Genomic DNA, 14,315 nt, shown 5'->3' on the forward strand with positions numbered 1-14,315 from the left:
AAAATCTTAGATGTGAACGATCTGGGTAACCTTCTGATTTTAATTTTTAAACCTCTCAGAAATTGTTAAATTAATATAAAACAGCTAATGTTTATAAGCTCCATTTTTAAAATTATTTCATTCACTGAATATTTAGTGAGCACCTTTTAGGTGCTGTGGAAACAGCAAAACAAAACAAAGCCCTTACCCTTCAAAAGCTTACATTTCAATTGGTGACACAAATAAGCAAATGAAAAGAGAGCAGGGAGATTTTACTGTTAATAGGGTGGGCGGTAGGAGAATGCCTTTAAAAACAACATTTCTGGGGGCACCTGCATGGCTCAGCGGTTAAGGTTAAGCGTCTGACTCTTGATTTCATCTCAGGGTTGCAAGACGGGGCTCCTCCCTGCACCTGGATGGAGACTGCTTAAGATTCTCTCTCCCTCTCCCCCGTCCCCCCTCTCTAAAAAAACCACGACTTTTCTGAAGACTGGGGGGTGTGGGGACTAGACACACACAAAAAACAACCCTGAGAAGGATAGCTTCCTCTATTACTATTTCATACTTTTACTATTATGAGTTATCGCCTGGGTTACCGCTATATGGGTATTATATATGACAGAGCACGACAGTTCCCACAACTGTGCAAATGGCAAAATATGCCTTAAAAAAGACAAGTTTATTTAGAATAATACTTAAAAAATAGAAAGGACAACTTTATTTAGAAACGGAAGCCTGCTGCTGTCCAGAGGGGCTTTTCTTTAGTTGATCTGGAGTTTTCCCCTGTTCTGACTCCAAAGCGGGCTGAGGAACCTCCTGTCTTCCTAGTGACCTCCCGCCGGCACCGATGGCCTGCCTGATCAGTGTGTACCAGTGAGTGGTGTTGGTAGTGGCGGGGGTCGGGGCCCTCGGCTAAAGTCGCCAGTGAACGCGGCCTAGGCATCACGGTGGCCCCAGACGCCAAAAGGGGCGGAAAGCCTAGCGGTGAGGCCCGCTCCCGCCCCGCCTTCCAGCCTCAATCGCCACACCCCCCTCCGCCCGGCCCCAGCCCCGCCGAGGCACGCCGCCCAGCCTCCAGGCCCCTCCGCCCCGCTCCGCCCAGCTTCCAACCTCTTCCGCTGCGCCCCAACCCCCCCAACTCCTTCAACCCCCTCCGCCCTGCCCCAGCCCGCCCCTCGGCGCCCCGCCCTCCTGCAGCCCCCTCTGCCCCTCCTCCAGCTTCCTCCGCCCCTCCTCCCACTCCCTCCGCGGCTCTCCGCCCCGCCCGCTCCAGCCCCCTCCGCCCCGCCTCCAGCCTCCTCTGCCGCGCCCCCTCCGCCCCTCCTCCAGCCCCCTCCGCCGCGCTCCGCCCCGCCCCCATCCCCTCCGCCCCGCCCCAACCCCCGCCGTGGCTCTCCGCCCCGCCCGCTCCAGCCCCCTCCGCCCCGCCTCCAGCCTCCCCCGCCGCGCTCCGCCCCCTCCGCCCCTCCTCCAGCCCCCTCCGCCGCGCTCCGCCCCGCCCCCATCCCCTCCGCCCCGCCCCAACCCCCGCCGTGGCTCTCCGCCCCGCCCGCTCCAGCCCCCTCCGCCCCGCCTCCAGCCTCCCCCGCCGCGCTCCGCCCCCTCCGCCTCTCCTCCAGCCGCGTCCGTCGCTCCCAGCCCTCTCCCCCGCGCCGAGCTCAGTTCTGTCAGCGTCCGCTGCACCTCGCGTCCCCGTCAGGCCTCCGGGCCGGCTTCCGCGGTCGCCATGACGGCGGCCGTGTTCTTCGGCTGCGCCTTCATTGCCTTCGGGCCTGCGCTGGCCCTCTACATCTTCACCATCGCCACCGAGCCGTTGCGCGTCATCTTCCTCATCATCGGGTGAGGCGGTTGCTCCGGGAAACCCGGACCCGGGGCGCTCCTCCCCCGCCGGAGGTACCGGCGACCCCCGGCGTCCCCGCCAAACGGCTCGACCTTGTTGGGCTTTGGAGGGGAGAAGGGTTGGGAGGGGGAGAGCTGAGATCCCGCTTTCCTGGTATTCCTCGTCCTCCGAGGGTCGGCGGGAAAAGAAAAAGAGCCCCGGGACCCCACGGGGCGGGCTTTGGGGAGGGAGCTCACACCGTGGGTCTCAGAAAACCCTGATGCATGGCTCCTGAGTTTTTGCCGAGGGTCCGTGGGTGGGCTCTAGTGAGTTGTGAAGCCATTAAAATTGTATGGAAAAATTGTGGGTAAGTTCAAATATCCATCTCTTATTTTAGTGGAGGGGGTCTCTCATTTCCCTCAGATTCTCACAGGCATCTGTAATCAATCCCAAAGGGGTTAAGAGCACATTGGCCCCGGAGTTTAGGTGCTTTAAAACATACCCATGCCCGACCCCTACCCCAGATCAGCCAAATTGTAATATCTAGGGGGTGGGATTCGGGCTCCGGATTTTTTTTTAAGCTCCCCAGGTGATTCAGGTGTACAGCTAAAGGGTGGAAACCCGTGAAAACACCGAAACACCTGTCAGTGCATCTCTTTGCAGGAGCTTGGTAAATACTGAACTCTTGCGGCGAATGTGGTCATAATCCCGATTTTCAGTTGTCTGGCAGCTCTTCCGGGGCTCCCTACGTCCCCCTCCACCTTTGAGTCTCACTTAGTACCGGGAGAAACAGCCTCGGTAGGCCAGTGTTAACCACCTTTTCTGAGCTGCTTCACCTCTCACAACTATTGAAAGTGCCGCGTCAGATGTGTGTCATTTTAAAAACAGTAGAGATTTGGGCAAAAGGTTTGTAAAGCTTGTTATAATCATTAAAATCCACAGGTATGTTGTACAAGCCAGGCCTGGAAAGCTGACTTAGATTTCAACAGATTTTCAACCTCTGAATTTTATACCAGTTACTCTGTTAATAGCGATGTAGACCTTTTTTGGGGGGGGGGGGGAAGACACATATTTATGTATCAGTGGGCATGGGCAAAGCATTAATTAGGAAGAGTAGCAAATAACCAGGTTTCTAGCTAGATAGTCCTTAGCAGATAGTCTCCAGGTGTACTTTAGAAACAGCAGGGCCACTGAAAAAAAATGGTTGTTAGGAAAAAATCTCACATTCCTCTTGGACTGCATGTTCATCTCACCAGGGAAAATGAACCATTGATTAAGAACAAGTGATCCAGGGCATCACTTTAAGAGGACTTTTTCCCCCCTCTTATTAAAAAGCCAGGAAATCCTGTTCCTTCTCAAGTAGAGTTTTTTCACTTTTAAATCATTATTAATCCTGTTCACTTATACCCTTTTCCCCCTCTAATTTTCAGAGCTTTTTTCTGGTTGGTGTCTCTGCTGTTTTCCTCCCTTTTTTGGTTCATGGCAAGAACCATTACTGACAACAAAGATGGACCAATACAGAAATATCTGCTGATCTTGGGAGTGTTAGTCTCAGTCCTTATCCAAGAAACGTTTCGGTTTATGTATTATAAACTTTTAAAGTAAGTTAAAATTTGCTTTACCTTTTTTTCATTTATATTTGAATTATGATTTAGTAGTTTGAAACACTAATATAGTGTGGTAGTGAGGGCCTGCGCCTTCCTACAGAGTTGAGAGTCAAGTGATTGTACATTCCCAGCCTGAAAATATTGAGTATTTTTTTTTAAGATTTATTTATTTTAGAGAGTGCGTGCGCATGGGGGGTGGGGCAGAGGGAGAGCACAAGAGGGAGAATCTCAAGCAGACTCCCTGCCGAGAGTGGAGCCCACTCAACTTGGGGCTTGATCCCACAACCCTGAAACATGACTGGAGCCGAAATCAAGAGTCGGACACTCAACCAACTGAACCACCCAGGTGCCCTGCAAATATTGAGTATTAACTTGTGGACATTTCTTCCTTCACTCATTCAAAAAATATTTCTTGAGAATTTATTCAGTGCCAGGCACTGTCCTAGGCACTTGGGGATATATGATGATTAAAAGACAGTCTCTGTCTTCATGGAGGTTATAGTGGAAAGAGACAACACTGAATGAACAAGAAAATACTTGTATGCTAGAAGATAATAAGTGCCCTGCAGGAAAATAAGCTAGAGAAATAGTCATTGAAACAACAACAAAAACTGTTCCAGCTTAGAATTGATGTGTGCTTCTCTTTGCCACCACTGAAAATAAATCATTCTTATGGAGATTATACCTATCATTATTTTGACTGTATTGCGGGATAACAGGGGTTTATTTTGTGATATTTCATGTGATTTCATATCTATAATAGAAAAATATATTTAAAAAGCCATGGTTATGAGTTCCCTTTTTAGGCCAGGAAGTAGGTCATCAGTAGGATCCATGAGGACGTCACATGAAACCACTGATTTGAAACACAGCTTGAACTTGGAATCATATTTTCTTTCAGGCAGTCATGAGGTTGGCTTTGATTATGTAGTAAGGCTTATAAAGTGATAAGTGTGCTCTTTTTATTTCTGAAAATGAGATAAGGCATTCCACAAATTTCATGTATGTAATCAAGACAGAACCTCAACAACATCTTTTGTAATAGGCTTCTGATCATTTGTTCTTGCCAGTATGCCAGGCCTTCTATATTTTTTACTTGTTGCTTTTAAAGATTTTACATATTTATTTATTTATTTAAAGTGTCGGGGGTGGGGAAGGGCAGAGGGAGAGAGAATCTTAAGCAGGCTCCATGCTCAATGTGGAGCTTGATGCGGAACTCCATCTCACAACCTTGAGATCATGACCTGAGCTGAAATGAAGAATCAGAGGCTTAACCGACTGAGCTACCAGGTGCCCTTACTTGTTGCTTTTTTCTTTTTTTAAAGATTCATTTATTTATTTTAGAGAGGGGGGTTAGAGGAGGGAGAGGGAGAATCTCAAGCAGACTCCACACTGAGTGGAGATCTCATGGGGCTCTATCTCATGACCCTGAGATCATGACCTGAGCCAAAACCAAGAGTTGGACGCTCAACCAACTGAGCCACCCAGGCGCCCCCTTACTTGTTGCTTTTAATAACAGGTATTGAAATTTAAGAATGAAGAAATTTTAATTACAAAGAGCAAACCAGGAAGCCATTGCTTAGAAGCAAAAGTCTTAGAAAAGGTTTAAAAATGAAATTTCCATTAGTTTTTGGAAATATTAAAGAGCAACAACCAAATACCAACAATTACATTTAAGTTTCCACAAGAATACAATCCTTAACAGATGGACCATCTATTCAGCTGTGGTTGAATGTTTCTGGTATGTAGCAGTTACTTTCATTCCAAAATTTAATTTTAACTGTAGAATATATTCAGGTAATCAAAATCTCCCTCTTTCTAACCCCTGCCCCACATAGCCAAATGAAATCCCTGTTACATGGTTGTCATCTTGTCTCTTTCAAGGCTACACATACCTCATTTCTTCACCTGGCCCTCAGAAGACATAGATGTGGCTTCTAAACCTTTTCCATGTCTTTTATGTCGGTAGACACCCCTTTTTGTTAGTGCCTGGAGTTTATCTGTGCTTAGGACCCAGCACAGTACACTGCTGTGGTCGAAGTAGTACAGAGATCAGTGGCCTCTTGCACCCTTGCTTGGGCACTGTACTCTTAACTCAGTCTCAGGTTGCACTGGTTTTTTCCTGTCAGCAACATCATTGGCTCATGTTGGTTTTGCATTTTCACGTATGTTGGTCCTACTTTTGAAGTAGACCTAATTTTGAATAGATCTTCACAGTTTAGGGACATGGGTTTAATAACCCCTTAGGATATTAGGTTCTAAAATCCAACTTACTAAAATGACTAAATCTGCTGTTCTTTACCACCTTGTTTCGTCCTGGATTCTACCTGGAATGCAACCTTTTATTGGCACTGTCCTACAGTTCTAAAGGACTACAACCTGAACATAGGTTGCCATTTGTACGGGAAAGGAATTACAGGTCAGTCAAGGCTTTCATGCCACCAAGTTCAGAGAAGCCTCTTTGGCCTTCTAGGGAAACCATGATATTTCCTCTGAAAGGGCCTTTGGAAATTAGCAAAGAGATAATAGGACAAACCTGTATTAACAGGTGCCTTTATGCTGCCATTGCAAAATGCATCTCCACCAAGCCTTTGGATTATTGTACAGTATTTTTCTAGCAAGTTTTAGACATGTTGGCTGTCATGTAGTTATATGTTAAAACAAGTTTGAAAATTATTATGGTACTTTATTCATGACTAACATATAAATATGTTTAACTTGCTCTCATATGCTGTACTATATTCAAATATAGGAACTTTGTTTAATTACTATTTTAACTATCTCCACTTCCAAAGTAGGCTTTCAAATTTAAAGTACTGCCTCAATCACCTTTTTGCTATCTGAATTTGGTGCCAAGATTAAAACGTGGAAGGTTTGTACCAGTTTTTTACATATATGAAACTGAATCAAAATATTTATCACTGCAGTCTAATATAGATTTATTTCATGGGTCAGGCCTCGGGAAGTGCTTCATCTTGAAGAATGAATAAATGAATTGTAACTTTGAGCCTAGCAAAGAGCTGTACTGTGAGAAACTGGCATGTGGCCACAAGTGATAGTCCTTCCTATAGTAATTTCGTTAAAAATCCAAATTATGGTTGCAAACATTGCCTAAAACATACATTAAACATTTTTTAACTTGAAGCTTTTGTAAGTTAATCCAGTTTTGTCTTATAATGCTGATAGCATAAATATTTCCTAATTTTAAAACATCTTCCATTTATAGAAAAAAACATAATCATTACTACAATTTTGGGGGGGGGGTACCAAATTACTTTATTTGAAGAATGGTACAAATGAAAGAAGTTAAGTAGATGTTTTGGTACAACTTATAGAAAAGGTAAAGGTAGGGCGCCTGGGTGGCTCAGTTGGTTAAGCGACTGCCTTCGGCTCAGGTTGTGATCCTGGAGTCCCGGAATCGAGTCCCACATCGGGCTCCCTGCTCGGCAGGGAGTCTGCTTCTCCCTCTGACCCTCCCCCCTCTCATGCTCTCTCATTCTCTCTCTCAAATAAATAAATAAAATCTTTAAAAAAAAAAAAGAAAGAAAAGGTAAAGGTAACCCCAATATGCATGCACTGCCTAGGTGACCAGGGAAGTCACCCTTGTGGTTATGGGAAGACAGCCTAAGGCTTAGCTCTCACTATCACTGTTTCCCAAGGTGTGCTACTACAATTGTTTTTTAAGATTTTATTTATTTATTAGAGAGAGTATGGGGGGGGCGGGGAAGGGCCAAGGAGGAGGGAGAAGAAGAAGCAGACTCCCCACTGAGCAAGGAGCCCAAGGCCAGTCTCCACCCCAGGACCCCAATTAAAAATTGGACTTTTTTGGGCACCTGGGTGGCTCAGTTTGTTGGGCGACTGCCTTCAGCTCGGGTCATGATCCCGGAGTGCCGGGATCGAGTCCCATGTCGGGCTCCCAGCTCGGCAGGGAATCTGCTTCTCCCTCTGACTGTACCCCCTCTTGTGCTCTCTCTCTCTCTCTCAAATAAGTAAATAAAATAAAATCTAAAAAAGAAATTGGACTTTTTCTTTTTTGTTCTTGGAAATAGTAATAAATGTAAACAGAGAATTTTCTGCTTCAGTAAAATGGTCAAGTTAAAAACACTGTACCTGGGGCGCCTGGGTGGCTCAGTTGTTATGATCCTGGGGTCCTGGGATCGAGCCCCGCGTCGGGCTCCCTGCTCTGCGGGAGGCCTGCTTCTCCCTCTCCCACTCCCCCTGCGTGTGTTCCCTCTCTCGCTGTCTCTCTGTCAAATAAATAAAATCTTTAAAAACAAAACAAACAAAAAAAAACACTGTACCTTACATCATTGATCATATGTTCTATATCCATCAGGAACATGGAAGCTAATGGTGTTTTCTACTTTTTCATTTCCTAATGTTAGCATTGAGAACGGTTAATGCCAGACCTTTCCTCTCACAAACTTGCAACATAGAATGAGGAAGTTTATTGAACTTTTGAATTTATACATTTAATACATTTGTGATAGCAATACCTTGCTGTACCAGATAGCAAAAAATCTTTTATTCATTATTGAGCAGTTTATGTAAAACAAATCCTCCAAAATTTGATTCTGTTGTACCATTATGTCTACTTGTTGGTAGAGATTATTACTATCATATATATATGTCTCTAAGCTTTAATTAGCCTTTAACAACATTCCTGTGACAGGTTATTTTATTTAGGAAAATTGAACATCTTAGTTGGTTACTGCTCCAGAGAAAGATGATATAGCCACTTAGGGGCACCTGGGTGGCTCAGTTGGTTAAGCGACTGCCTTCGGCTCAGGTCATGATCCTGGAGTCCCAGGATCGAGTCCTGCGTCGGGCTCCCTGCTCGGCAGGGAGTCTGCTTCTCCCTCTGACCCTCCTCCTTCTCATGCTCTCTGTCTCTCATTCTCTCTCTCAAAAAAAAAAAAAAAAAAAGAAAGATGATATAGCCACTTAAGTTTTGATTAATGTCCTTGCTACTAAATAATGCTTCTAAATGGAGAGCCCGGAAATGGCAAATTGTTTCTTTAGAGTCTAGAAAAGCAAAAGGCCCTTTTCATTATGCTTATTACTATTTTGGTTGAATTCTGCATTGCCTTAATTTAAGGTAATCAATGATATTTATATTTATGTAATGAATGGGCCAGCTATATTGAATATGCATACCTTGAAATTTAAATTAACACAATGCCCAGAATGTAAGTATGTTCTGGTTAATTTAATTTTCTACTCTTAGAGTTAACCTAACTCATTTTGTTTCAGCATTTAGTGAAAAATCAATCTAAAATGTTTGGTTTCTTTATTGCTTTAACAAATATACCTTCTCATAAATATAATGTAAATACCCTTTGAGTCCGGATCATTGTTGCAGAGTTTCTAGCCAACAAATGTTAGTAATAGTGACAGTAATAAAACTGACAGCCACACCTTACATTCTTACCTAACACATCTGCATGGGAGCAGGGACTCATGATAAGTATGTGAATTGTTCCCAACAGAAGCACAGATATGATCACTCTGAAGATCATTTCTTATTGAGCAGTATTCTAATGTTTCATTTAGGTATTCATTTATCTCCTTTTCTGAGGGTAGCATTTTATTCTTCTCTGATTAATTCTCCCCTGAAGCCTGATTGGGATATGAAACAAATATGTAGAATATTTTATCATCTGAAGATCATATGATTAAGTTACCCATATGAGAGCTCAGACCATGGGCATTCTAGGATTTAAGAGTAAGGAGAGATTAGCGATTACCAGTCATTGGTAGAGGTGAATTCTTTGAGAAACTGCTGACTAAATGAGACTTTGGAGGATGAGTATAATTTAGGTTCTGCGAAGTGGAAGGTAAAAGGGAGGGTAGCAAACTAGCTATAACCCAGGCGGGAGATACTACAAAGTGCCAACAAACGAGGATTGAAGATCTAGTACTTTGGGGAGAGGGAAAAATTCAGAGTGACGGAGGCCATAGGATATTGAATTAAAATTTTTTAAAAAGATTTTATTTATTTATTTGACAGAGAGAGACATAGCAAGAGAGAGAACACAAGCAGGGGGAGTGGGAGAGGGAGAAGCAGGCTTCCCGCCAAGCAGGGAGCTGGATATGGGGCTTGATCCCAGGACCCCAGGATCATGACCTGAGCCAAAGGCAGATGCTTAACAACTGAGCCACCCAGGCGCCCCTTGAATTAAATATTTACTGAGCTCAGAAAGTAGTCAGAACCATTGCTTTTTTTCTTACTAATTTAATCCCTGATGGCTTGTTTACTTATATTTTTTTCTTATTTTTTCTCTTCTATGTGAAAAGTCAGATAAAAGGCAAAGTTGGTTGGAAATTTTGGTTGATTTTAATTGAAAATTTGCTGGGTTTTGTATAAGTGGATTTCATTTTATTTTGTTTACTATTAGGTTTTACTTTTATTCCAGTTATCATACAAGATAATATTAGTTTCATTTCTACAATACAGTGATTCAACACTTCCATACATCACCGGTGCTCATCACAAGTGTACTCCTTAATCCCCATCACCTATTTAGCCCATCCCCCCACCTACCTCCCCTGGGGTTACCATTTGTTTGTTCTCTATAGTTAAGAGTGTTTAAATGGATTTTAGATTCAAGGTATAACCTGATTAGAAGCCTCAATAAGTATCTAGATTTTGAAATACCTTGTGTTTTTTCCTGATATACTGCTTTTTCTTTTAAAAAATTGTGTGGTTTTATTTTAGAAAAGCCAGTGAGGGTTTGAAGAGTATAAATCCAGATGAGACAGCACCTTCTATGCGATTGCTGGCCTATGGTAAGTTGGAACTGCATAGTGTCATTAAGAAAAAGCCAGACTTGACATAAGGGCCATTTTTATTTTTTGTATCTTTGTAGGGTTTTTTTTTTTTAGAAAAAAGATTTACCCATTTGAGAGAGAGTGCTTGCACCCATGCAGTGGGGGGCGGGGGGAGCAGAGGGAGAGGAAGAGGGGGAGAGAGAGAATCTCCAGCAGACTCCCCACTGAGCTCGATCCCATGACCATGAGATGACCTGAGCTGAAATCAAGTCAGAGACTTAACAGACTGAGCCACTAGGCACCCCATCTTTGTAGATTTTAATTTCTTTTTTTTTTAAGATTTTATTTATTTGCGAGAGAGAGAATGAGAGACAGAGAGCATGAGAGGGAGGAGGGTCATAGGGAGAAGCAGACTCCCTGCTGAGCAGGGAGCCTGATGCAGGACTCGATCCCGGGACTCCAGGATCATGACCTGAGCCGAAGGCAGTCACTTAACCAACTGAGCCACCCAGGCGCCCCTATAGATTTTAAATAGTATTTTATTATTGCCTTGGCCTTTTGGTGTACATTGTTTATTTTTCTAGCTTTCCAGGACCATTATATAAAGGGAAGTAATTATAGGTGACCTGTATGTCCATTAAATTGCCAAGTTTGAAAGTTGGGCTTTTAATATGCATATACTCTAGTTAACGGTTTTTAAGTGATATTACTGTTATCTTCTCTGGGTGGTTACCATGACTTTGGCTGTGGTAGGAGGACTTTTCATATTAATACAGTTAATACCTCTGCAGGGTTTTCTTTCAGAATTATGTTTTAAAGATTGGATCTAGATCCCTAAGTTGAGTCACCCTAGTTTGACCCAGGGATTACTTTCTACTATAGGCAGTCATCCCTCAAGCTCGGTTCCAGTTTTAAGTCCTCATACTTAATTCTACAGACTTTTATCATAAATCAAAGTCAGAACTTCAGCATTGTGTCCTCTGTCTTGCCTATTGTTTCTGTGCCTTTCTAGATCTTTTTCTTTTTTCGTTTCTCTGCTACATTCCATTGTTCATTTCCCTTCCTTTTACACCCTTCTCTGTTTATCATTTAGCCAAGTACTCACCTTTCCTAAGCCAGCCTTCCACTGCTTCTCCAACAGCATGCATACCGTTTCCCCTTTAAGATAGTATTCTCTAGTCCTTGGAAACTTGATTTGAAGAGAAATCATAGCCTGAAAAGGGTCTAACGTGTTTCTCCCTCTTTAGTTTCTGGCTTAGGCTTTGGAATCATGAGTGGAGTATTTGCCTTTGTAAATACCCTTTCCGACTCCTTGGGACCAGGCACAGTGGGCATTCATGGAGATTCTCCCCAGTTCTTCCTAAATTCAGGTATGTGCCTACTAGTTATGAATGTTCAGTCTTCTGGTCTAAATAATCATCCTTATTGGAGTTCTCTGGCTTAGGAATTCAAAATTTAAATTTATATGATACCTTCTAAAGGCAAAATACTGTTAGATATCAGAAGTAAAGGATGTAGGAAAATAAAAATTTTGGTTAGAGTATTTTAGAATTTTGGGGTGGAATTTAGCATATATAAAATTTATTTTTATTTTACTATACTAATGTTGATGTGTAGTTGATGTATTATAAGTGAATTTTTATAGGCTATATGCTTTTTTATTTTTATTGGTTTGCATTTATCTTCAGTATAAGCCTTAGTCTTTAATTAGTCATCTTGGTCCCTTTTTGGGATAAGCAGTATAATTGAAATTTGAAATTGAGAGGAGGGAAAATGCTTCTTATTTAATGTAAACTAATATTATGCATCTAAAATGTACATTTAAACATATCTGTATCATTTAAGGAATAACAACCCCTTCTTCCCTTTTTCTTAAGAACTAGAACATTAACAGAGTACTTAGAGTCCCTTGTTTCTCATTGTTTTTTCCCCACAGGTAACTATTGCCCTGATTTTGTGTTATTAATTCCCTAGGTTAACCAGGTTTGAAAGCTAGGTTTTTAACATATATACATGTTTTGTTTTGAAGGTAAAACATGAAACTTTTACCTTCATGTATGTATCTGAAAAAAATTAAGTTTTCCTGCTTTTGAAACATTTAAAAATAAATCATGCTATATTCTTTGAAAAAAGAAGTTGAGAGGAAAAAATGATAATAGATGAGTTGGCCTTTTTATCCAAAGATGCAGTAGAAAAGGACCAGCTCATTTCAAACTACTTTTTCATCCACCAGGTGAAAAATTGTCATCATGATGCAGTGATCATGCATTTGAGAGTTGTAATGTACATAATTAACATAAAATTTCTCTTAAATTTTCAAGAGGAATCTTTTAAAAATGGTTTTAAGAAAATTCCACTGTATTTTTTTATCTCTACAAGTTATATTATTAAATTAAGTGACCCCCCCATGCATATATCCTATTAATTAAATATTATTTAACATCTATACTAAAGGAATTTCTGTCCTCAAGGAGCTTACCCTCTAACAGAGAAAATAAAACTAAACAAAAGTGAATAACTATTTTAATACAGTTTAAGATAATAATAGAACCAGATATAGGAATGTATGCCCAGATTTTAAAAACTGCTGCAGTAGTTCACAGTCATCCTGCCTGTTATAGTGATCCCTAAACCCTGTGGATTCTTGTTCCTCATTTTAGTGCAGGCCTTGGTATCTCTTGTCTAGATTACTTCCATCAACCCCCAACTGGTTAATCTTTCCTCAACCCACTTTCATGTGAATGGGGCCTGTATGTATGCAGCCACCAAATGATCTTCCCTGTACAAAAAAGTATAATGACTTTCCAAGATCTGTCCTTTCTAAGGAATAAGTCAAGGCCTATTACATCAGGCTACAGGTTCAAGGTTGGACTTATTTAGTGGTGCCTCCAGCAAAGCAGATTTTCTTCATTTTAAGCATTCCACAATTAGAATATTTCTGACAGTTTTTTGATGAATTATAATAATGAGTGTTAGGTTTTTAGAACAAATGTAATGTTAATAGCTAACATCTGTTAGAGCCCAATATAAATTAACAAAACATAATCAGGAGGGGGTATTACTGCCACAGTTTTCTATATTTTCTGAAAGTGGTCTATTATACTGTTACATAAGCAATTTTCGTTTGGTTCGAGTAGCATTCTCCTAGTGGAATTTATTTTTCTGCTAGCTTCTTTCACTAGATGGTGCTAATTCCCTTTCATTAAGACTAACTTAAAATGATTCTTTTGGAAGAAAGTGAAAGAAAGATGTGCTGGCAGTTTGGGGGTTGTATTTGCAATTTCTATAAATTCAAGGGAAAATTCAATATTCAAAAGAAAATAAAATAGTTTAATGTCTTTAGCAGTTAGGATGCCTGACCATGCTATGAATATATACCTATAGAGTAAAAGAACAGTATTTTATTGTATGCAAGAGTTTATTTATTATAGCATCATTGTTTGGAGCATAAACTTTGAATTGTACATTTAAGAAATTACTTTTCATTGCATTTTAAAATAGTAACCCCAAATTTATATATATTTGTGTTTGTTGTATGTATTATTTATAACTGCTATTGTTACCACTTATTTAGGCATGAGCTCATTTTTAATTTGTCAGTTAAATCTGTAAGTTTATATGTTTAGCATATTTCATTACAAATGCCTAACTAGTAATCAGAATAAATAAGGCCTATGGGATCACTAATTAGTGTATTTATGTTAGTATTAGAGATGCACTGTATGATACCTGTGTGTACATAGGTTTTCATGTTACAGGTAGGCATAGTTTATAAATAATATGTATGTATAATTATTTTTTACTTGTAGTTGTGTAGTATTAACTTTTCTTAGAATCATTACCATTTCGGGGCGCCTGGGTGGCTCAGTCGTTAAGTGTCTGCCTTCCGCTCAGGTCATGATCCCAGCATCATGGGATCGAGTCCCGCATCAGGCTCCCTGCTCCTCGGGGAAGCCTGCTTCTCCCTTTCCCACTCCCCCTGCTTGTGTTCCCTCTCTCGCGGTCTCTTTGTCAGATAAATAAATAAAATCTTTAAAAAAAAAAAAAAAAAGAATCATTACCATTTCTTAGTAATGCAATATAAAGGCAAAAGTATGGAAATTGGAGTCCTAAGTTCAAGTCTTATTCTGGCTCATTAA

General features: G+C 41.3%; 1 protein-coding gene across 4 annotated transcripts in view; it reads left to right on the forward strand.

The window, feature by feature from the left end:
• Positions 1-1,595: 1,595 nt before the first annotated feature.
• APH1B (aph-1 homolog B, gamma-secretase subunit) overlaps positions 1,596-14,315 on the forward strand; it is a 76,190-nt gene continuing 63,470 nt past the window's right edge. For all 4 annotated transcript variants that reach the window (XM_034994709.1, XM_034994712.1, XM_034994711.1 and 1 more), the window contains exons 1-4: positions 1,596-1,818; positions 3,229-3,399; positions 10,124-10,194; positions 11,424-11,546. In XM_034994709.1, the coding sequence (XP_034850600.1) occupies positions 1,706-1,818; positions 3,229-3,399; positions 10,124-10,194; positions 11,424-11,546 (478 nt within the window). In that variant the 5' untranslated portion in view covers positions 1,596-1,705. The remainder of the gene's footprint in view (positions 1,819-3,228; positions 3,400-10,123; positions 10,195-11,423; positions 11,547-14,315) is intronic.

This window comes from Mirounga leonina, unplaced genomic scaffold (genome assembly GCF_011800145.1).
Source record: "Mirounga leonina isolate KUSES-001 unplaced genomic scaffold, KU_Mleo_1.0 Mir_91, whole genome shotgun sequence".
Taxonomy (NCBI): domain Eukaryota; kingdom Metazoa; phylum Chordata; class Mammalia; order Carnivora; family Phocidae; genus Mirounga; species Mirounga leonina.